The following is a 23,071-nucleotide window of genomic DNA, read 5'->3' as shown; positions in this document are numbered from 1 at the left end:
TTAAATATTATAGCTATATATTCAATACTATGGCCCATTTGGCATCGAGTATCTATCGTTCAAGATGTGAATAAGGAATATTTTTTTCCATCCATACATTCCCGTTTTATACCCTGGTGAATATAAGTTATGGATTTAGAGGAGTTTAGGGTAATTCCTGGAAGGCCAGTAATAGACCGCGACGCATATTATACTTAATCCATTGGCATTTCGTCCCTATACACGCTACAATAAAAAAAAAATGCATATGATCGGTATATTATGTTCCATCATGCATGCATGAAAGGGGGGGGGGGGGGGGGGGGCGTCGTTTCTGATTAATTGATTGTCAATAACGGCATTCGTTAGTACAACAGCATACACTGATCAGGGCGATGGCTATGAGAAAAATGCACAACCAAGCTGAAATTGACGTTAAATTGCTCTTACCTGTGGCCGGTGAGATTTTGTGTGAGCATGCAATATTTGATATAACATTTTTGTGTGAATGTCAGTGTGAGACATTCTGAGGACAAATGAGGACATCCACCATTGGCGTGCATCATTAGCCCATTGACTGACACTAATCCAGTGTGTCTTGTTTTCCTTCTGCATGGCTGCTCTTTACTAGCATAATAACCCTGCGTCGTCAATGCAGGACGGAACCGTTAACTGAAATTTATTCCATGATTCTAAACCTCAGTCGTCATGATGGCTGTTAATCTAATGTCTTCCTACATGGTTCCACTCATTCTGGTCAGCGGTTTCATTGGGCGTGGATAGTTGCAAGTGGCGACATTTGGGGGGGGGGGGGGGGGGGGGGAGGTTATGGGAGGGTAAATATTTTCTAGACTGTTGCTATAAAAACAAGATTGTTCTTGTGAAATGGTTCTTATTTGGGCTAATGGCTTTATTTAAACCCTTATTTAACCAGGCAAGTCGACTAAAAACACTTTATTTACACAGCAATGGTAATTAGTAGTTGCAGGGGGAGGCAGGACTTGCACACAAACGCGCTCGTACACATAACGTTACCTGGGGACTGCCCAGTACAGCCACACTCTCCTACTGTTGGCCACAGAGCAGTTGGGGCTTCGTTTGCCTTGCTCAAGGCCACCTCGCTGGTAGTTGTTCAGGAAGTGGGGAGCTTCCCCAGCTCAGATTTCCCCGCTGGTTCAGGGATTGAAACCGGCAACCCTTTCCGATCACAAGCCTGCTTCTCTAACCTTTTGGGGCAGGTGCTGCTGCGAAGCCTGACTGATCAAAATGGCGATTTCTTTAGTTTGTGTTTCTTTGTAATGTTTGGAGAATGTACCACCGTCGGGGTTGTTTGAAGTGCTACTGTACAGACGGTCACAGAGTTGGATGGTCTGCACAGGTCACGATGTGGTGGTCGGCAGGGTTAGCCAGAGTTCATAGCCAATACTAATATTTTTTTAACCCTTTCACTACCACACTACAGAAGGTTAACCCTTTACTATCACACTATAGACTGTTAACCGTCAGTAGTGTGATAGTAAAGGGTTAACCTTCTGTCGTGTGGCAGTAAAATGGTTAACCTGTCGTGTCGCAGTGAAAGGGTTAACCGTTTGGTAGTGCGTCAGTGAAAGGGTTAAGGCTTTAAGAGGTTTGTTACTCAGCTGATAGAGTTGTGCCCTTCCTGATGACTTGTCGTACAGAACTTGTAAGTCGCTTTGGATAAAAGCGTCAGCTAAATGACTAAATGTAAAAATGTACTGCCCAGTACAATGCAGCATAATGCACAGGCTGCCTCTTGTTAAGGTCATTGGGAGGGCAATATCACTAAACTGTTGCATAATTGTACATAATGAAAGGTATTTTTACAAATCCATATGTATTGCGGGCATATATACTGTAGCATGCCATAAAGGTAGAATTTGTAACGCTGCTGTCAAACGGCAACCTCTAGGCAAAAGATCCCTGTTTGGTATTGCACTTTTGTTTATTTTTGTTTTTGTCTGATGTGTGGGTTGGAGATGAGTCATTTATTATACTTGGAATTTCTCCAGACCTCTTGGCAGAGCCTGAGGTGGGGCAAGCAATAGCGACCCATCCACAAAGCTATCCCCACTTAACTCCAACCCCACATCAGACCAAAACATAACATGAGGCGGGGCGACAGTGGCTCTAGAGGTAGAGCTGGTCGTCTGGTAATCAGAAGGTTAGGTTTAGACAGTGTCTCAGGAGGTAGAGCTGGTCGTCTGGTAATCAGAAGGTTAGCGTTAGACAGTGTCTCAGGAGGTAGAGCGGTCGTGTGGTAATCAGAAGGTTAGGGTTAGAAAGTGGCTCAAGAGGTAGAGCAGGTCGTCTGGTAAATCTGAAGGTTAGGGTTAGACAGTGGCTCAAGAGGTAGAGCAGGTCATCTGGTAATCAGAATGTTAGCGTTAGACAGTGTCTCAGGAGGTAGAGCAGGTCGTCTGGTAATCAGAAGGTTAGGGTTAGACAGTGTCTCAGGAGGTAGAGCAGGTCTTCTGGTAATCTGAAGGTTAGGGTTAGACAGTGTCTCAGGAGGTAGAGCAGGTCGTCTGGTAATCAGAAGGTTAGGGTTAGACAGTGGCTCAGGAGGTAGAGCAGGTCGTCTGGTAATCAGAAGGTTAGCGTTAGACAGTGTCTCAGGAGGTAGAGCAGGTCGTGTGGTAATCAGAAGGTTAGGGTTAGACAGTGGCTCAAGAGGTAGAGCAGGTCGTCTGGTAATCTGAAGGTTAGGGTTAGACAGTGTCTCAGGAGGTAGAGCAGGTCGTCTGGTAATCTGAAGGTTAGCGTTAGACAGTGGCTCAGGAGGTAGAGCAGGTCGTCTGGTAATCTGAAGGTTAGGGTTAGACAGTGGCTCAGGAGGTAGAGCAGGTCGTCTGGTAATCAGAAGGTTAGCGTTAGACAGTGGCTCAGGAGGTAGAGCAGGTCGTCTGGTAATCTGAAGGTTAGGGTTAGACAGTGTCTCAGGAGGTAGAGCAGGTCGTCTGGTAATCTGAAGGTTATGGTTAGACAGTGGCTCAAGAGGTAGAGCAGGTCGTCTGGTAATCAGAAGGTTAGTGTTAGACAGTGGCTCAAGAGGTAGAGCAGGTCGTCTGGTAATCAGAAGGTTAGGGTTAGACAGTGGCTCAGGAGGTAGAGCAGGTCGTCTGGTAATCTGAAGGTTAGCGTTAGACAGTGGCTCAAGAGGTAGAGCAGGTCGTCTGGTAATCAGAAGGTTAGGGTTAGACAGTGTCTCAGGAGGTAGAGCGGTCATCAGAAGGTTAGGGTTAGACAGTGTCTCAGGAGGTAGAGCGGTCATCAGAAGGTTAGCGTTAGACAGTGGCTCAAGAGGTAGAGCAGGTCGTCTGGTAATCTGAAGGTTAGCGTTAGACAGTGTCTCAGGAGGTAGAGCAGGTCGTCTGGTAATCTGAAGGTTAGCGTTAGACAGTGTCTCAGGAGGTAGAGCGGTCATCAGAAGGGTCCTGATTAGTTTCCGGCTCCTTCCGGCAGCGTGTCCTTTAGCAAGACACTTATCCCCTAACTGCTCCCGATGAGCAGGTTGGCACCTCTCGTGGTTGCCTCCGCCATTGGTGTTTGACCAAAGAGATGATTGTGGACTTTAGGAGGTCGGGAGTCAGGGACTACAGCCCCCTCAGCATCGACGGGGCACCGGTCGAGAGAGTGAGCAGTTTTTAAGTACCTCGGAGTCCACATATCCGAGGACTTGACATGGACCACACACATTGACAGTGTAGTGAAGAAGGCACGACAACGCCGGAGTTAGCATGTTCTCCCCGTGTTCGCGTTGGTTTCTTCCTCCCACATCATAAAGACATGCAATTCTGGCTCATTTACATTGATGTGGAAACTGAAGATGTTGATTAATGTGCACCGTCCCTGGGTAAATTTTTTATAAATAAACTTAAATCTTAATCTACGGTATATAAATGCAATCCATTTATTTACCATGTAAACAAAGTGCAATATACCAAGCGGGCTTCTTTTGCCTAAAGGTCGCTGTTTGACGACATTACAGAGTGGACCTTTTAGAGCCCCAAAAGCTTGACTGCTGGAAGCTCACACGTTTTTCCAGAATTGTCAGCACAGGTGTGCTGCAAAAAAAATAAGTCATTGTTGCCATTACCACTGATATACCAGCAGGATAAAGGCTCTGCTAGCGCCTCCTGTCCACCTCAATGTGTGTGTGTGTGTTTTTTTGTGTGTGTGTGTGTACAATAACAAACAGAATCTAAGTGGGGAAGTATAGAGGGTGCCATTTCCTCAAGCGAGTGAAGTGCGTTTCAACATGCATAAGTGTCTTTGCCATCCATTTTGCCTCATTGATTTCTTTGTTTATTTCTTTCCCTTTTGCTCCTTTCTCCTCTTTTTAAACATGGCCATATCTTTCAGTCATTCGACCGCTTAGCATGTCTTACAGTTTTGACTCATCAGGTAAAGATCTTCCTGCTTCACCTGTGATGTATGTGTTGATGATGTGTGCGGTCCCCCTGCTCGTTGTTGTTAGATGCAATGTTATACCGGCAATGTCACTCATTCACTGTTGGCGCCCCTAGTGGCGACTCGCACACATTGCACTCTGTACGATAAGTTAATTTGTTCACATCTTGTTTCACTTGTTTGTTTGTGTTTGTTTTTTTGCTTGTGCTCCAGCCCTCACTTGATTGACACACCCCTATCTCCTTTTTCATTTCACTCTTGTGACGCGTGGAGTGTGTTTGAAAACGCACTGCTGACTCATGCTAGCTGTCGATGCTGACTCAGACACCCATCACTCTACTGTCATGCTAGCTGTCGATGCCAAATCAGACATTCACCACTAAACTGTCACGCTAGCTGTAGCTGTTGATGCCAAAGTTAGACATCCACTGACTAGAGCAAAGGATGAGTCAGCAGCCCTGCAATTTAGTTAATCTGTGATGACCAGAAACCACACCGTTCACTCGGTTTAGGTACGTCTGGATTGAAGTCAGTTTCAGTGCTAATTGGGAGGTTTTAAGTTGCAGCCCATTACACCCATTTCTAATTCACCAAATGTATTATTTGTTTTTATAAAAAATAATTTAACTACACTATTTTGTACTTGACGGCATTCGAAAAGCCCTAGCAGTGCTAGCCACTTAGCGGAGTGATCTGTTGTCAGTGATGAGGGATTACCTTCATATCGCCACCCTGCCTCCAGCCAGCCCGCCAGCCCGCCCGCCCGCCCCACCCCACCCCGTCGTCCTAATCCACCATCGCTGTGGCATATGACGAGTTGCATAACCGCCTCCTCACGTAACACTTGGAACTCCACATTGCAGTGTGTCGCCCCTGAACGCAGCGCTGCTATACCGCCACCGGGCGGGTGAATGTAGGGTAGAATGTTCAAGTTTGCCCTTTGACCCCTCGCTCCTTCATCCGCTGCTTCCACTCATGGTGTCTGTGGCATCTTGACGCACTACTAATCTGTTTATTCACCCCTTGAGCATCGGCTGTGTTTTCCAGTTTATATTGTGTGTTTGCACGTCAATGTTTTGCCAGCTAGAATCGCGCTTCGATTCACACCTTCTGCGACCGACCATGGGTGCTGATTGGTTGTAACCCCCACCACCCCCCACTGGCTGTGACCCGTGTGTAGCGCACCAGACTGTCCTCAGGAAGGATGATGTTGGTTATGTCATGATGACTGTGGGGTCATATTGAATGCTATATTCCCTCGATCCCTCCCTCCCTCCGCAGGCGCAGGGAAAAGCATCAGCACCCCACAGGATTTATTCCGCAGCTCAGGTAAAGTATGCATCAAGTGTCGCCATGCCGCACCTGGTATTGGAAGGTGTGTGTAACTGCCTTCACCCCTTGTTTGGTTGTGTGATGGTGGACTGGTGTCGTCTTGTTGCCATTTGTTGTGTGTCGCATTTAGCGTCCCTCCACTAAAGACGTAACGAACAATCATATTTTCCGGTGCAGTAATAATAATTACTGTCTGCTCCTCACCCCTTTGACGTATGTGTGTGTGTGTGTGTGTGTGTGTGAGCTTCATTCTCACAGGAGGGGAGGTCTGGTCACCTTTGGTGGTTCAGCAGCCATTTGAATGGAGAACGGATGAGATTATATTATGAATGTACTTTTTAAATATATATCGCTTATCGATAACTGCGTGAAATAGATTTTTTTGCATGTGTACATTTTCATTTTTTTTTATGTTTTAAATACTTTATACTATACTAAAATACTAGGTCTTGTGGCCTGTTTTAGTTAAAACATCCCCATTTCATGTAAATTCAGTTGAATTGCAACTCTGCACCGTGCATTCAACATGCAGTGCACTCCTCCATCACATCCAGAGACCACCGACTGTAACATGAGAAGGATCACTGTGGTGGTTTTGAATGGAGGGAAATCTGTAACACTAAAGATGGCGGCAACGACAAAGAATTGCTGCAAAATAAACATACATTTGTTGTTTAAATAATAATAATAATAATAATAATAATAATACAAATATATATCGATATTTATCGATAATTTTGTCCCGATTTATCGATTCTTCCAAATGGCACATCGTCTCGGCCTTAATTAAACACAATGATATGTTGCATCACATTATGTTTTGTTACGTCTGTTTATTTAGGTAAAACCATCAACAAACTGCTGCATTAGCATAGAGGGCACACATAGGGCACACATAGGGCACACATAGGGCACACATAGGGCACACGGCCCTATCGTGTTCGACACATGTTGTCTTGAGGACACCGTCTTTGTCACCCCGTGTCCTCGCCGTGCAAAGACGCCTACGGTTCACACAGGAAGCACAATGACCACTTGTCCAGATGGGAAGGGGGATATGGTTGACCGGCACCATAGACTCAGCATTGTTCACGCTGGTGTGTGTTGTACATGTCTTAAAAAAAACCTATTGGCCTCTCTCTTGTGATTGGTTGACTCTGAACCTCCTCCTCCTCTGCCCACAGACACGCCCGACGGCCGCAGGAAGTTGGCCGACAGCACGCACTCCTTGGCCAGTGGCACGCCGCCGGGTCACGGGGTGGGCGGGGCTCTCGGCCAGAGGAAGAGGCTCCTGAAGGCGCCCACGCTGGCCGAGCTGGACAGCTCCGGCTCCGACGTAAGATCACTGGTGGTGGTCACGTCTTAACCCTTCTTTCACTACCGCACTACCAAATGGTTAACCCCTTTCACTGCGACAATACAGAAGGTTAACCCTTTCACTGCCTGCCACATTACATAAGGTTAACCCTTTACTATCACGTCTGTAGTGTGGTAGTGAAAGGGTTAAACCGTCTTCCCTCGGTAAACGGCGGATGTCGTCGTTGGGACGTCTCTCTTTTCACCACCACCACCACCTCCGCACGGCAAAGACACCTGGCTATGGTTTCCCCAAAAGCATGCATCCTTTATCCAAAGCCCCTCCCACTAATGCAAATTGATACACTTTCACTATGGGTGATACCAGGTGGGAATCGAACCCTAAACATGTTGGGTCACACCTTTTTAGAAGTAAGATCATTACCGGCCAGATCCTCTTAGGGGCGCTATCGCGATAATGCAGTGTTCCCTGTGGCCGAAGTTGTCTTTTTTTATTTTTTATCTCTAATGTAGTTTTCTACTCACCTGGATTGCGGATTTCACTATGCAATAAGGGGATTTATCATCAGCCAATGGACATATCGATCTACCAGATGGCGATCGATAACGGGGAAATGCTCGGGGGGATCCAACCGGCTCATGGTAAGATCTTTTTCACGTAAAGTACAACCCGATCGGGCATTGTTTTGATAGCCATCCAGGCGATCGGCCTATGTGGCTACTTAGACGAACACGGTTATTGGTAATCACTAATCAATAATAAGAAACCACGTCCCCCGCCCCCCCCCCCCCCCCTTTCATGCATACATGCTTGAGGATCGTACCGATCATATGCAGTTTGAGTTTAAACTGTAGCTTCTATATAACGGAAATGCCATTGGATATAACATTAGTAGCTATTAGCCCTTTATCTAGCCTTCCAGGAAATATACTAGACCAAATGCCGTATAACGCTTATATTCACGGCGCTATAAAATGAGAACGTATTGATGACATTTTTTGAAGGGACGGTTTATGGTCTCAATTGACAATGAGAATGGACAGATAGCAATACTATAAAGTATAGATTTAGCTCTACAAACAGCCCCAAGTCTGTTTACATATGCTGGTCGTCTCTAGTGATATTAGACTCATCCCAGTGGCCGCCAATGTGTTAAACAAGTCAAGAAGAAACATCACAATAAATCAATAACAAAACAAAAACACCATGAAGTCCAAAAAATTTAAAATAAATAAATGCAACACTCCCAGACATACCCCACGCGAAGGTAACGAAAAACTCACTCAAATCTAGCAATAGGAAAAAATGCACCACAGGCAATGTGGAGGAGAGAAACCTTAGAAGGGCCGTACTAAGATCAAAGATGATCCTAGTGCCACGATATCCCCTGGGAAACGTCACTCTGAATTCTCGGTTTACACATCTGTGTTTTTAAATATTGTTTCTAGTCATCACCAGTATGTCTGATGGATTAACTGTGTTGGTTTGGTCTGTGTTGGTAACGGTGTGATATGCACTTCCTCTGGTTGACACTAGGAGGAGCCCACGCGGAGCACTTCCAGCCCGTCTACATCTATGCAAGAGGACACGTCTCCAGAGTCGGTCGTGGGGGTGAAATGTAAGAGCTCAGGTCTCCGTGAATTATTATTATTTATTATTATTATTATATATATATTTTTTCTCACTTTTTCTGTATTTTTGCTCCCATCCCAATTTAGTCGTTATGCCAATTCCCTTCCTGGTCGTTGCGCGCATTGCCCCACTGTCGGCCTGGGGAGGGTGTAGAACTACCACACGCCTCCTACAATACATGTGGAGTCAGCCAGCCGCTTCTTTTCACCTGACAGCGAGGACTCTCACTGGGGGAACGTAACGCATGCAGAGGTTCACGCTATTTACCCCCAGATCCCCTCCCTGCTGAACAGGCGCTCCGACCGACCAGTAGGAGTCGCTGTTTACAACGACCAGGACACATACTGTACCCCACCGGCTTCCCACCCCGCTAACACTGCCAATTGTGTTAGTAGGGACGACTGACCAAGCCGGAGGTACCACTGACCGCTGGATTCGATCCCAGAGTCTCTGCGGTGGTAGGCGAGTGCATTCTCCACTGCGCTACCCAGCTGCCCTAGTCTCCGTGAATTGTGATGGTACTATTCCATCGTCTAAAGAGTTTGCAAAAAAACTTACCAAATGTTAGGGCTGACCCCGATTAGTCGACTAATCGATCGAAAGGAGCCGTAGTCGACTGCCAACCTCTTAGTCGAATGCAAAAAAAAATAAAGATTATTATAATTTTTATTTTTTTTCATCCTTTCCAAAAGCAAAGAGGCCTAGAAGCGTGGCTAACGCTAATGGTGCGCATGCCAGCGAGGCTAACTGCCTAAGAAAACACTGGAGGCACTGAAAGAGGATTTCACCCATCTAATGAACACACTAGACTAGACAAATATCAAGATGTATCCATCAGTGGACCAATTGCATGCTTTTGCAGAGGACAAGGAGCCTTCACTCGACTCCTTCAGACATTAAGCACAGCCCAAATGGAATGATAAAAAAATATATACATGTATAAAATAATTTATTATTATTATAATTTTTTTGCATTCAGGGGGGTAGTTTGCCAGTCGACTATCGGAAAATTTCGGTCAATCAAAGTCGACTATCCAAATCCTTAGTCGGGGACAGCTCTACCAAATGTACACCGTGTCGGTTCACCTTATGGTCAAAATTCAGTAGAAAGCTATCTGGCTGCATGTTAGCCTAGCTTAGCACAATGAATGGAAGCGGACATGACCGGGTAGCCTAGCCATTGTCCAACTAACACCTCTCCCGAAGGCTACTCTGTCATGTCCGCATCCATTCATTGTGCTAAGCTAGGCTAACATGCAGCCAGATAGCTTTCTACTGAACGCACAGAGAGGAAACTGGTACCTATCTTCTTGTCTCAGGGCGTTTTCACACCTAGCTCGTTTGGAGCTGTTGTTCCGAAACCTGGAGCGTTTACCCCCTATTTCGGTTCAGTTGGGCATATATGAACACAGCAATCGCATTCTGTTGCGGAACAAAACAAGCGGGCCTTCCAAACGGGCCTTCCAAACGAACCCGACGCGACTCGCACGCTGTGAGAATGCAATCGATTTAACGAACCGACGCAACTCACTTGCCGTACTGTATACGCGCTGCATGATGACGCAACGCACACGCGCCCTGGACTGTTCCATCAGAGGGGGGAGCTTCGATGGTCATGTAAGTGGCTACAGACCACTGCACTTAAATATAAACATTAGTCTACCTGGAGACTCAATGAGGTAATTGTAGATGTCGCCATAAGACGCGTCTGGTCATTTAGTGGGATCATTGTTTCATTATCCTGTTCGGCTGAAAGGACACTGGCCACCGAAGCTCCCCCCTCTGATGGAACAGTCCAGGGCGGGTGTGCGTTGCATCACAATCCGTGGGCAATCTGCGCATGTGCATGGGGGATGCTCTGCTTAAAAACGGGCTTTTTCGCTGCCGAATTAGTTCTGATCGATTTAGGAATGGCTCGCGCCGTGTTCAGGAGATTCTGGTGCATACAAGTCTATTCGATCATGTCTCTAGCACCCCCACAGCCGTATCTGCAACCACTTACATCACAGCTCTCATCCACATTCATTCATTTGCTCCCCCCGCTCTCCCCTCCCCGATTTCAATGTAACGCGGAGATTCAGGGTTAGGGGGGGGGGACACCCCAAAATCTGACCAATGAGTGACGGTTTGCTCGCGCGTGCGTTTGTTTTGGTCCGCTGTTAACACAGTCGTGTGAACACAAACAAACTAAGGGACAAGTGCAACATTGTATCATTATAGTCCCTGTGTCTCCCTGAATCGGAACAAAGCAAACGAACTACAGGTGTGAAAATGCCCTCAGTCTGGAGAAGACGGTAAGCTAATTTCACAAAATGTTGGCGTTTTCCTTTAATGTTGAGACCCTTTTCCCCCTTTCTCTCTCTCTCTCTCTCTCTCTCTCTCTCTCTCTCTCTCTCTCTCTCTCTCTCTCTCTCCAGCTCCCCCAAGGTTCCTGCCCATGTCGTCCACCCCCATGCCGGACAAGCGCCAGACACCCCAGAGGAGACACACTATCGAGAAGGCAAGCCCCACCAGCGTACAGCCCTTCCTGGCTCCTTCAAGACAGGTCTCCAAGTCTTTGGTACGTTGACCTCAGGGGCCACTTATACTGGGGTTCATCCGTGTGTGTGTGTGTGTGTGTGTGTGTGTGGGGGGGGGGGGGGGGGGGGGGCTACAAGAAGAGGAGGAGAGCTGATTGAAGATCACCGGTCATGATGTCATGCAGCCATATTGACTTCACTTGGCCTTAAAATAGAGGATGGTCCCCAATTTTAGGAAGCCCATAGCGCCTTTGTTGTTGGAGGGATTGGAAGCTGAAGCTGAAAATAATAATGATTTAGCAATGCTAGTAGATTATGTTTATTTTTCTTACTTTGGTCCACGCCCGTATAATATATTTACTTTCCTTTTACTTTATTGAGACAGTAGGAATGTTGAGGGGGAGACTTCCGGAAATGGATTGCTCACCCAAATGAAAGTCTCTGAAATCCTGTGAGGTGTGTGTGTGTGAGAGAGAGCCAGGAAAAATAACCGTTTGTTGCGTTGGAATACAGTTACCTTAGTGTTGCCAGATAAAAACAATGGTTCGCGTTTGTACATCTCCAAATTGTACACCATGTTGCCTACTTTACGTGGCATTCATAGACTTTTGATACAGAAGAAATGTCTACAGCAGTGGTCACCAACCTTTTTAAGCCCAAGATCACTTATTTTTTTTGGTGAAGGCAAGATCTACCTATTGAAGCGTTGAGAGAAAAAGACAGCCAAGATTGTACTTTAAACTAAATGACTTTTATTTGCCTGTATTCTAATTACATGCAATTCTTTGGTCCAACATTAAAACGTCAAAGTAGAACTGTAATATGTACTTTCTCAGTCAGTGCTAAGTGCAGTCATCTTATGCAGCATCACTTTTCACATCAAAACAAAAGTAGAACTGTAATGTGGACTTTCTCATATTATTAACATTGACAAACATATTTACAATTGGCATTTTATAAAGTAGAATTGTAATGTGTACTTTCTCAGTCAGTGCCAAGTGCAGTCAGTGATAAGTGCAGCATCACTTTTCACATCAAAACAAAAGTAGAACTGTAATGTGGACTCTCGGGGAAAGATAAAAAAAAAATCTATTTATTTTTTTGTAATTTTATTTTTTTCTGGAAAGATCTACAGGGAAAGTCTCAAAGATCGACCAGTCGATCGCGATCGACGGCTGGTGACCACTGTTCTACAGCATGCAAGCGGAGGACATTAATTAAAGACGTAGCTAAGTTATAACTGCCGTCAGAGTGGAGTTAAATGTCTTTGCAGATGAATCGAGAGAAAATTAATGGTTCTGTGTCTTTTGGTGGCAGACACAATGGTTGTGTCAGTTTAACAATCAGACATGGGGAAACTGATCAACCTGCTCAAATGTGTAAGTTCTTTATATTATTTTACTACGAGAGACTAGTACACAAGTGAACAGGAATCCCAGGGGAGTTGAGTAGTTAATAATGCAGTAATCTGTATGTTACTCGTGCCCCCTGCTCAAACTTTAACTATTTAAAAACGGTTGTGTAACATGATTTAAGTAGAGGTAATGTTTCCCATACATTCTGTATTTATACACGCACACACTCTCTCTCACGGACTGAAGAACGTGTTTTCCCTTGAGTTGAGCTTCACTAATAGCATATACAGCGATGCCAAACAGTGAAGCCTTTGTCCTTTTAGCCTGCAACTCTTCTCCCCTCTCTCTCTCTCCAACTCTCTCCATCTGTTCCCATGCGATGTTCCCCTCTTTGCTTACATGACATGAGCTAGCAGTCCTCTCCTCTAGCCTTCCTCTCCTCTAGCCTTCCTCTCCTCTTCCTCTCCTCTAGCCTTCCTCTCCTCTTGCCTTCCTCTCCTCTTCCTCTCCTCTAGCCTTCCTCTCCTCTAGCCTTCCTCTCCTCTTCCTCTCCCCTAGCCTTCCTCTCCTCTAGCCTTCCTCTCCTCTTCCTCTCCCCTAGCCTTCCTCTCCTCTTCCTCTCCCCTAGCCTTCCTCTCCTCTAGCCTTCCCCTCCTCTTCCTCTCCTCTAGCAGGGACACTCGGCTCCAAGTAATCTCCTTCTTTTTACCTAACCCCGCAGCTGCCCAAGGATCCCAGAAGCGCCAAGGTAACCTGGTCATCCCCTCCACCATGTCCGCTCCACCATGCCCACTCCACCATGCCCACTCCACCATGCCCACTCCACCATGTCACTTCCACCATGCCCACTCCACCATGTCACCTCCACCATGCCCACTCCACCATGTCACCTCCACCATGCCCACTCCACCATGTCACCTCCACCATGCCCACTCCACCATGCCCACTCCACCATGTCACCTCCACCATGCCCACTCCGCCATATCCCATCTTGTTGTTTCCTTAGCATTGAACCTCCCTGCGTGTGTGTGTGTGTGTGTGTGTGTGTGTGTGATAGAAAATGGAAAAGTCAAGTATAACTTTTTATTATGCCTTTTGTCGGGTGAATATTGTTAGACTAATGTAATGAGGCCTCCCCCCTCCCTGGGTTCAGCGTGGGGGCTCTCCCCCCTCCCTGGGTTCAGCGTGGGGGCTCTCCCCCCTCCCTGGGTTCAGCGTGGGGGCTCTCCCCCCTCCCTGGGTTCAGCGTGGGGGTTCTCCCCCCTCCCTGGGTTCAGCGTGGGGGCTCTCCCCCCTCTCTGGGTTCAGCGTGGGGGCTCTCCCCCCTCCCTGGGTTCAGCGTGGGGGTTCTCCCCCCTCCCTGGGTTCAGCGTGGGGGCTCTCCCCCCTCCCTGGGTTCAGCGTGGGGGCTCTCCCCCCTCCCTGGGTTCAGCGTGGGGGCTCTCCCTCCCCCCTCCCTGGGTTCAGCGTGGGGGCTCTCCCCCCTCCCTGGGTTCAGCGTGGGGGCTCTCCCCCCTCCCTGGGTTCAGCGTGGGGGCTCTCCCCCCTCCCTGGGTTCAGCGTGGGGGTTCTCCCCCCTCCCTGGGTTCAGCGTGGGGGCTCTCCCCCCCTCCCTGGGTTCAGCGTGGGGGCTCTCCCCCCTCCCTGGGTTCAGCGTGGGGGCTCTATCGGCTGTATGGGACAGCTTCCTATATGAGCCTTCTGTATCTAGAAAGAGATATTAGCCTTTGACGTAGTTTGAATGAAATATGCCAAGCTACTTGTTATTTCTTTACAAATATCTTTGTTGGCAAGATAATAACCTAGCTAAGAATTCTGTTGCTAGGGAACAGTTTGGACCAAAGTCATCATCGACCTTTATTTATACTCGAGACAATCGAGGTCGCCCTCATTTTCAATGTCGTCGAGACTTTACAGACATTTCGATGTGCACATTTCTACAATATAACAATAAATATTAACCTCTTAACTATATAAAGTATATTCAGTTATTGCATTAGCAAACATTGCGACGGGAAATGCAGTATGACCTAACATTTATATCGCGGTATATTTCGATTTTTGGACGGTAACTGTGTATATCACGGTATATTTGTTTGTTATAATAATAAAATAATAATAAAAAGCAAGGCTTTTAGGAGCAGTACAAGACTCTGGGATGGCAACAATTTATTCCCAGGGGGTTAACTATGAGGTTTCTACTGGGCTCGTCCATTAGTATTATTTTTTTTTGTATCTACTTTTTTCTCCTTTTTCTGTGTTTTTCTCCCATCCCAATTTTAGTCGTGCCAATTTCCCCCTCCCCTGTCTTGATCGTTGCCCCCCACTGGTCGTCGTAGGGAGGGTTGATGGATACTATCGCATGTCCCCTCCTATACATGCGGAGTCAGCCAGCCACATCTTTTCACCTGCCAGCGCGGACTCTCATTGGCGAGGTGTGGGAGGCTCACACTACCCTCGCCATCTCCTGTCCTTACCTGTGCAGGCGCCCTGACCGACCTGTAGGAGTCGCTGTTTACAACGACCAGGATACCACCCCACCGGCTTCCCTCCCGCTGACTCTGCCAATTGAGTCAGTATGACGGCCGGCCCAAGCCGGAGGCAACGCTGACAGCCCGATTCGATACCGGTGTCTCTCGCGTTGGTGACGAGCGCTTAGACCGCTGCGCCACCCAGCCGCCACTTCCATTAGTATTATCTGTATATTATGACAAACTTGACATTGAACTTAAGTGTTAGTTTACTTTAGGTCATTGAACTGTCAGCTTGTAGGACAACACTCCACACACACAAGAGGGCGAATGGCTTACAGCAGACGTTTTGATTTTAGAATGTTTCAGCTAATCCAGTTAGTTTTTAATAGTGTAACGTTTGACTACTTACAATCCTTGAATGTACAGAGAGGGAGAGAAAGAAAGTATCTTGGGCTCAGCGCCCCCCCCCCCCCCCCCCCCCCCCCCCTCCCCCCATCATAACGATCGGAGTGCCGATATGAGCGGCTCCAGGGTTATTTTAGCTGATTTGGGATCAGCTTAGTTGATATTAGCAACGTTAGTTTAGGTCATTGAACTGTCACTTTGTAGCATATAGTCTTTATTCGCACATGTGCTCCTAAATCGTTTTTTCTGGTTCGCACACATCTATTTTAAGTCGCGAATGCAGGTGGAACGCTGGTCTTGGCACCATGTCCTTACATAGGTGCTCCATTTTGGAATCGCTAATGTCCTTACACTGCTTGCTTGTTTTTCTTATAGGATAGCCGCTGGAAAATGACTCTGCTAGCGATGCTTGTGTCTTGTGTATCCACTTTTTCTCCCATTTTCTATATTTTCTCCCATCCCAATTTCGTATCATCCAATTCAACCCTCCCCTGTCACGAACGCTGTTTCTTGCCTCCCACAAGCCGGCTGCAATGTGGACTAAGTCATACATGGCACAAGTCCCCTCCGGTTCTTGAGGTAACAGCAGTCGCATCTTTTCACCTGCGCAGCTCGATCTCTCAGTGGTGAGGAGTAACGCGTGGGAGGCTCACGCTGCCCCGACACTTCCTGATTCCACTGCGCAGGCGCACCAACCGACCTGTAGGAGTCGCTGTCCACAACGCCCGATCCCCACCCATCAGTTTCCCACCCCCTAATACGGCCAATGTGTATTAGTACGGACGACCAACTAAACTGAAAGCAAATGTGGAGCGCTGGGCTCAAACAGGCGAGCCCAGCGTCTCCAGATTTCGTGGCGAGCGCCTTGCCCACTACGCCACGTAGCCGCCCCGCCAAAAACTCTCTTAAACCCAAACCACGTCCAAATTATGGACGAAGCACCTTTCTTTCCAACCAATTAGTATTTTTTTTGTTTGTCACATTTACAAATGTAAAGTATTTTTACATTCAAAGAGCCTAAAAGTAGCTCTCTACCGGTACATCCAGTAGAATCAAATCTCTACCGTGGCACAGATTTCTCCCGGTTGTTCTCCCTGTTATTGTTGTGACTTTGGAACATCTATACTATAGGAAGTAGGGGTGTAACGGTACACAAAAACGACGGTACGTACCTCGGTTTTGAAGTCGCATGTGGGGGAAAGTTTGGCTTTCTATGTTCCACTCATGGGTGATGTAGTGTGCACTGTGCAGTAACTAATTGTACTTGTAGGGCTGTCGACGAATATTATTATTTTTTTTATCCACTTTTTCTCCCCATTTTCAATTTTTCTCCCATCCCAATTTCGTATATCCAATTCTTCCCTCCCCTGTCTTGAACGTTGCTAGACTATGCCTCCCACAGGTCGGTTGTAGTGAGGACAGAAGCCTTGCATCACGTGTCCCCTCCGGTACACGAGGAGGCAGCCTGTCGCATCTTTTCACCGCAGCAGCTCGAACTCTGTGGCGAGGAGTAACGGGTGGGAGGCTCACGCTTCCCCCGTCACTTCCTGCTTCCGTCGCACCGGTGTCACCAAACCGACCTGTAGGAGTCGCTGTCCACAACGTCCAATCCCCACCCACCGGCTTTCCCACCCTCTAACACTTGCCAATTGTGTTAGTATATGAATGACCGGCCAGCCGGTAGCAACGCAGAGAGCTGGGCTTGAACCCAGCGTCTCCTGCATTATAGGCGAGCGCCTTGCCCACTGCGCCAATCAGCCGCCCCTGTCAACAAATATTCTATGTTGAAATTAATAATCGACTTAATTTAAAAATAATAATAATTATATTAGATTGTGAAAAAAACAGCCCCCGGTGGGCGGTCGTTAGTGGTTAACATACCGTTGTATAGGGCTGCACGATTTTGGGAAATAATCTAATTGCGATTTTTCTGATGGATATTGCGATTGCGATTACATTTGTGATAAAAATATATTTTTTTAAGCAGCCCCACAGAGGTTTATTGTAAAATGCGTCTTGCATCTGGCCTACACGGTGGGTCTGTTCGGGACACCGAGCCTGAAAATCTTTCTTTTTACCTGGGAATCGATACCGGTACCCAACGGTACCTTTTTTTTCTTCTGTACTTTACTCTCCCTCTCTGAAGTCTAAACCACAGCACACAATCTAAAACCCCTTACCTCCCTCTCCCAAACCGTTCCTACAACAATAACAACAACTTGCAAAGGAGATCTTGTATCTCAATGGGACTTCCTGGTAAAAAAAAGAAGAAAGAATTGCGATATTTTCTTTTTTGCGATTTGCTAATTTCATCATTTCAAATTTCGATTTAAAATCGATTAATCGTTCAGCCCTACCGTTGTATTTGTTCGGTACACTACACAGGAAGTAAAGAAACAATGTGACTTTGGAACCATCTATAGGAAGTAAAGAAACGATGTGACTTTGGAACCATCTATAGGAAGTAACGAAACAATGTGACTTTGGAACATCTATAGGAAGTAAAGAAACGATGTGACTTTGAAACCATCTATAGGAAGTAAAGAAACAATGTGACTTTGAAACCATCTATAGGAAGTAAAGAAACAATGTGACTTTGAAACCATCTATAGGAAGTAAAGAAACAATGTGACTTTGGAACCATCTATAGGAAGTAAAGAAACAATGTGACTTTGAAACCATCTATAGGAAGTAAAGAAACAATGTGACTTTGAAACAGTTATAGGAAGTAAAACTATGACTTTGAAACCATCTATATGAAGTACAGTAAAGAAACAATGTGACTTTGAAACCATCTATAGGAAGTAAAACTGACTTTGGAACATCTATAGGAAGTAAAGAAACAATATGACTTTGAAACCATCTATAGAAAGTAAAGACACAATGTGACTTTGAAACCATCTATAGGAAGTAGGGATGCTCGATATTGGCTTTTTTACCGATATTGTCCAACTCTTAATTTCCGATACCGATATCAACCGATATCACATTTTAATGCCGATATCGGCCGATAATATCGGTAGGCCGATAATATCGGACATCATTTCTATAGAAATGTAAAAAGAATTAAAAATTAAAAAATAAATTTAAAACCGATACCGATATTTTCCGATATCACATTTTAATGCCGATATCGGCCGATAATATCGGACATCCCTAATGGGAAGTAAAGACACAATGTGACTTTGGAACCATCTATAGGAAGTAAAGAAACAATGTGACTTTGAAACATCTATAGGAAGTAAAGACGCAATGTGACTTTGGAACATCTATAGGAAGTAAATAACAATGTGACTTTGGAAACATCTATAGGAAGTAAAGAAACAATGTGACTTTGGAAACATCTATAGGAAGTAAATAAACAATGTGACTTTGAAACCATCTATAGGAAGTAAAGAAAATGTGACTTTGGAAACATCTATAGGAAGTAGGGATGTCCGATATTATCGGCCGACCGATATTATCGGCCGATATCGGCAGTAAAATGTGATATCGGAAAATATCGGTATCGGTTAAAAAAGAAAAAAAACAATAACAATATTTGTTATATATATATCCAGTGAAATTATTAGTTACCTGAAATTATTCAGTTTTTTGGGGGGGGGAAACCCTGCATATATCGGTATCGGTTGATATCGGTATCGGAAATTAAGAGTTGGACAATATCGGAATATCGGTATCGGTAAAAAAGCCAATATCGAGCATCCCTAATAGGAAGTAAAGAAACAATGTGACTTTGGAACATCTATAGGAAGTAAATAAACAATGTGACTTTGTTTCTTTACTTCCTATAGATGTTCCAAAGTCACATTGTTTATTTACTTCCTATAGATGTTCCAAAGTCACATTGTTTCTTTACTTCCTATAGATGTTCCAATGTGACTTTGGAACATCTATAGGAAGTAAAGAAACTATGTGACTTTGAAACCATCTATAGGAAGTAAAGAAACGATGTGACTTTAAAACCATCTATAGGAAGTAAAGAAACAATGTGACTTTGAAACCATCTATAGGAAGTAAAGACAATGTGACTTTGAAACCATCTATAGGAAGTAAAGACACAATGTGACTTTGGAACCATCTATAGGAAGTAAAGAAACAATGTGACTTTGAAAGAATGTGACTTTGGAAACATCTATAGGAAGTAAAGACACAATGTGACTTTGGAACATCTATAGGAAGTAAAGACACAATGTGACTTTGGAACATCTATAGGAAGTAAAGAAACAATGTCACTTTGGAACATCTATAGGAAGTAAAGAAACTATGTGACTTTGAAACCATCTATAGGAAGTAAAGAAACGATGTGACTTTAAAACCATCTATAGGAAGTAAAGACACAATGTGACTTTGAAACCATCTATAGGAAGTAAAGACACAATGTGACTTTGGAACCATCTATAGGAAGTAAAGAAACAATGTGACTTTGGAACCATCTATAGGAAGTAAAGAAACAATGTGACTTTGAAAGAATGTGACTTTGGAAACATCTATAGGAAGTAAAGACACAATGTGACTTTGGAACCATCTATAGGAAGTAAAGAAACGATGTGACTTTAAAACCATCTATAGGAAGTAAAGACACAATGTGACTTTGAAACCATCTATAGGAAGTAAAGACACAATGTGACTTTGGAACCATCTATAGGAAGTAAAGAAACAATGTGACTTTGGAACCATCTATAGGAAGTAAAGAAACAATGTGACTTTGAAAGAATGTGACTTTGGAAACATCTATAGGAAGTAAAGAAACAATGTGACTTTGGAACCATCTATAGGAAGTAAATAAACAATGTGACTTTGAAACATCTATAGGAAGTAAAGACACAATGTGACTTTGGAACCATCTATAGGAAGTAAAGACACAATGTGACTTTGGAACCATCTATAGGAAGTAAAGAAACAATGTGACTTTGGAACCATCTATAGGAAGTAAAGACACAATGTGACTTTGGAACCATCTATAGGAAGTAAAGAAACAATGTGACTTTGGAACCATCTATAGGAAGTAAAGACACAATGTGACTTTGAAACCATCTATAGGAAGTAAAGAAACAATGTGACTTTGGAACATCTATAGGAAGTAAAGAAACAATGTGACTTTGGAACATCTATAGGAAGTAAAACAATGTGACTTTGGAACCATCTATAGGAAGTAAAGAAACGATTGCAGAAGGGGCCAGGGCGTACATGGTGAATAAGAGAGATTGAGGGGGGGAGAGAGCATCTAATTAGTTTGGATAGACATTTATATTTTCAATGTGATGTGTATTTTCTTTTCTAATGGTCAGGTGGAACTGTCCAGCGGTGCTCAGGGCGGGGTATGTCACTGTGATTACATGATCAAATTACATTTGCAACTAATGCCCATTGCCTCCCTTTCATTATCACCTCTGCACTCTTTTAACACTAAAATGGTGTGGGGAACCAATCACCCATACTTCCTTCCACTAAACCAATCAGAATCGAGATGCACAAGTGTTATGGGATCTTATGTCAGTCATGTATTTGAATGGAAAATGGGGCCACCGTAAAGCAATGCTAGAGCCACACGTTAAAACTGCACTATGGAACATTGCCACCCTGTGGCCAAGAGAGGTTAAGAGAAAATGGCAAAAGAAAATCAAAATCATTAGGCAAGTTGACTTTAGCCTGGGATACTGTAGCCTTTTTAAGGATTTGTGGTCGTGTCCAATCAGAAGAGCTCGTATTTCATTTCTGTTTTTCATGCATTGGTGTTGTTCAGCATTCTTTTGTTCAGCCCAACTCCATGATTTCACTTAATACTGAAGCAATATTGTTCCACAGTGCAGGTTTAATAATAGAAACCCCAGTGCAGGTTTAATAATAGAAACCCCAGTGCAGGTTTAATAATAGAAACCCCGGTGCAGGTTTAATAATAGAAACCCCGGTGCAGGTTTAATAATAGAAACCCCGGTGCAGGTTTAATAATAGAAACCCCAGTGCAGGTTTAATAATAGAAACCCCAGTGCAGGTTTAATAATAGAAACCCCAGTGCAGGTTTAATAATAGAAACCCCAGTGCAGGTTTAATAATAGAAACCCCAGTGCAGGTTTAATAATAGAAACCCCAGTGCAGGTTTAATAATAGAAACCCCAGTGCAGGTTTAATAATAGAAACCCCAGTGCAGGTTTAATAATAGAAACCCCAGTGCAGGTTTAATAATATAAAAGGGTAAAAATGAAGTGTTGGATGAGTAAAGATTTGACCTATTTTGTGGTTTAATGGACCACTTCACAGATTTTCACATCTCCAAGTACTGACATTAGTCCCAGTGCTTACATACACTAATCGGCACCCTGGCTCTATTCACCACACCCCCGGTCCCAGGCCTGATGATTCATTCGTGGGCAGCGGCACTGAGGACTACCGCGTTAGTTTCCTTGGCTGCTGCATTACTTATGACTGCATCATCGGGCGTAGGTGTTGGGGTTGTGAATAAGAGCCCGCCTCCGAGACGGTGTACTAAAAATACACTACAAGTACTTTGTATTATGACAAATACATTGAGATGTGGTTGAAAATAAGTGAAGTGGTCGTTAAAGTTGACCACTTCCTTGATTGGTCACTTGGGTGTTTTGAGTTGGTGTTTGATCCTGGCCCCCGCCTTCACATCATCATGCACATTATTCACACTGTGGGCACGTTTGTTCACATGGGGGTAATGGCTTTCATTTCGTAGACCCCGACATGATGTTGGCGTCTTTGCATTTTACATTTTTCTTTGGCAATCGACACAATCACCTCCATGCGGCTGTGCCTTCTTGGGAAATCAATTTGCTTACCTACACAAAGGTTAAAGGTGAACTACGTAGGATTTTAAATCGTTAGGAACGATTATCCGGTGACGAATTATGTGGGATATATATATACATAAAACAATGAGTATACACTGTCGTCATTACCGGTCAGACGGGTGTGATGGCCGTCTAGACTCGACCGGTAAATCACATTGCCGATCCCACTCCAATCATACTCGATTACACTGTCCTCTATTAAAAAAAAAACGATTTAAAATCTTTACAGAGGGCACCTTTTTCCTAGCCGTTTTGCTGAGTGTGCCGCTCACGTCTGTCTTCCCTCCAGGAGGAGTTCTGCTACCCGGTGGAGTGCCTGGCGCTGACCGTGGAGGAGGTGATGCACATCAGACAGGTGCTGGTGAAGGCTGAGCTGGAGAAGTTCCAGCAGTACAAGGAAGTCTACAACGCCCTCAAGAAAGGAAAGGTACAGACACACAATACTGGTTTAATAGTCCTATAATAATACTGGTCCCACTGCTAGTCCTATAACAATACTGGTTTAATAGTCCTATAATAATACTGGTCTCACTGCTAGTCCTATAATATTACTGGTTTAATAGTCTTATAATAATACTGGTCCCACTGCTAGTCCTATAATAATACTGGTTTAATAGTCCTATAATAATACTGGTCTCACTGCTAGTCCTATAATAATACTGGTTTAATAGTCCTATAATAATACTGGTTTAATAGTCCTATAATAATACTGGTTTAATAGTCCTATAATAATACTGGTCTCACTGCTAGTCCTATAATAATACTGGTTTAATAGTCCTATAATAATACTGGTTTAATAGTCCTATAA

At 44.7% G+C, this 23,071-nt stretch overlaps 1 protein-coding gene across 3 annotated transcripts in view; it reads left to right on the top strand.

Moving 5' to 3' along the window:
* The window catches only part of spire1a (spire-type actin nucleation factor 1a), a 108,984-nt gene that overhangs the window by 77,746 nt on the left and 8,167 nt on the right, over nucleotides 1-23,071 (top strand). The window contains exons 9-14 of one of the 3 annotated variants that reach the window (XM_084327943.1): nucleotides 5,692-5,739; nucleotides 6,927-7,078; nucleotides 8,597-8,678; nucleotides 11,110-11,252; nucleotides 20,737-20,766; nucleotides 22,553-22,690. In XM_084327943.1, the coding sequence (XP_084184069.1) occupies nucleotides 5,692-5,739; nucleotides 6,927-7,078; nucleotides 8,597-8,678; nucleotides 11,110-11,252; nucleotides 20,737-20,766; nucleotides 22,553-22,690 (593 nt within the window). The remainder of the gene's footprint in view (nucleotides 1-5,691; nucleotides 5,740-6,926; nucleotides 7,079-8,596; nucleotides 8,679-11,109; nucleotides 11,253-20,736; nucleotides 20,767-22,552; nucleotides 22,691-23,071) is intronic. The other 2 variants (XM_084327945.1, XM_084327944.1) reach the window with 2 other exon arrangements.

This window comes from Notolepis coatsorum (genome assembly GCF_963971535.1).
Source record: "Notolepis coatsorum genome assembly, chromosome: 13".
Taxonomy (NCBI): domain Eukaryota; kingdom Metazoa; phylum Chordata; class Actinopteri; order Aulopiformes; family Paralepididae; genus Notolepis; species Notolepis coatsorum.
The sequence above is the reverse complement of the archived record's forward strand: the minus strand, read 5'-3'. Positions and strand labels throughout refer to the sequence as shown.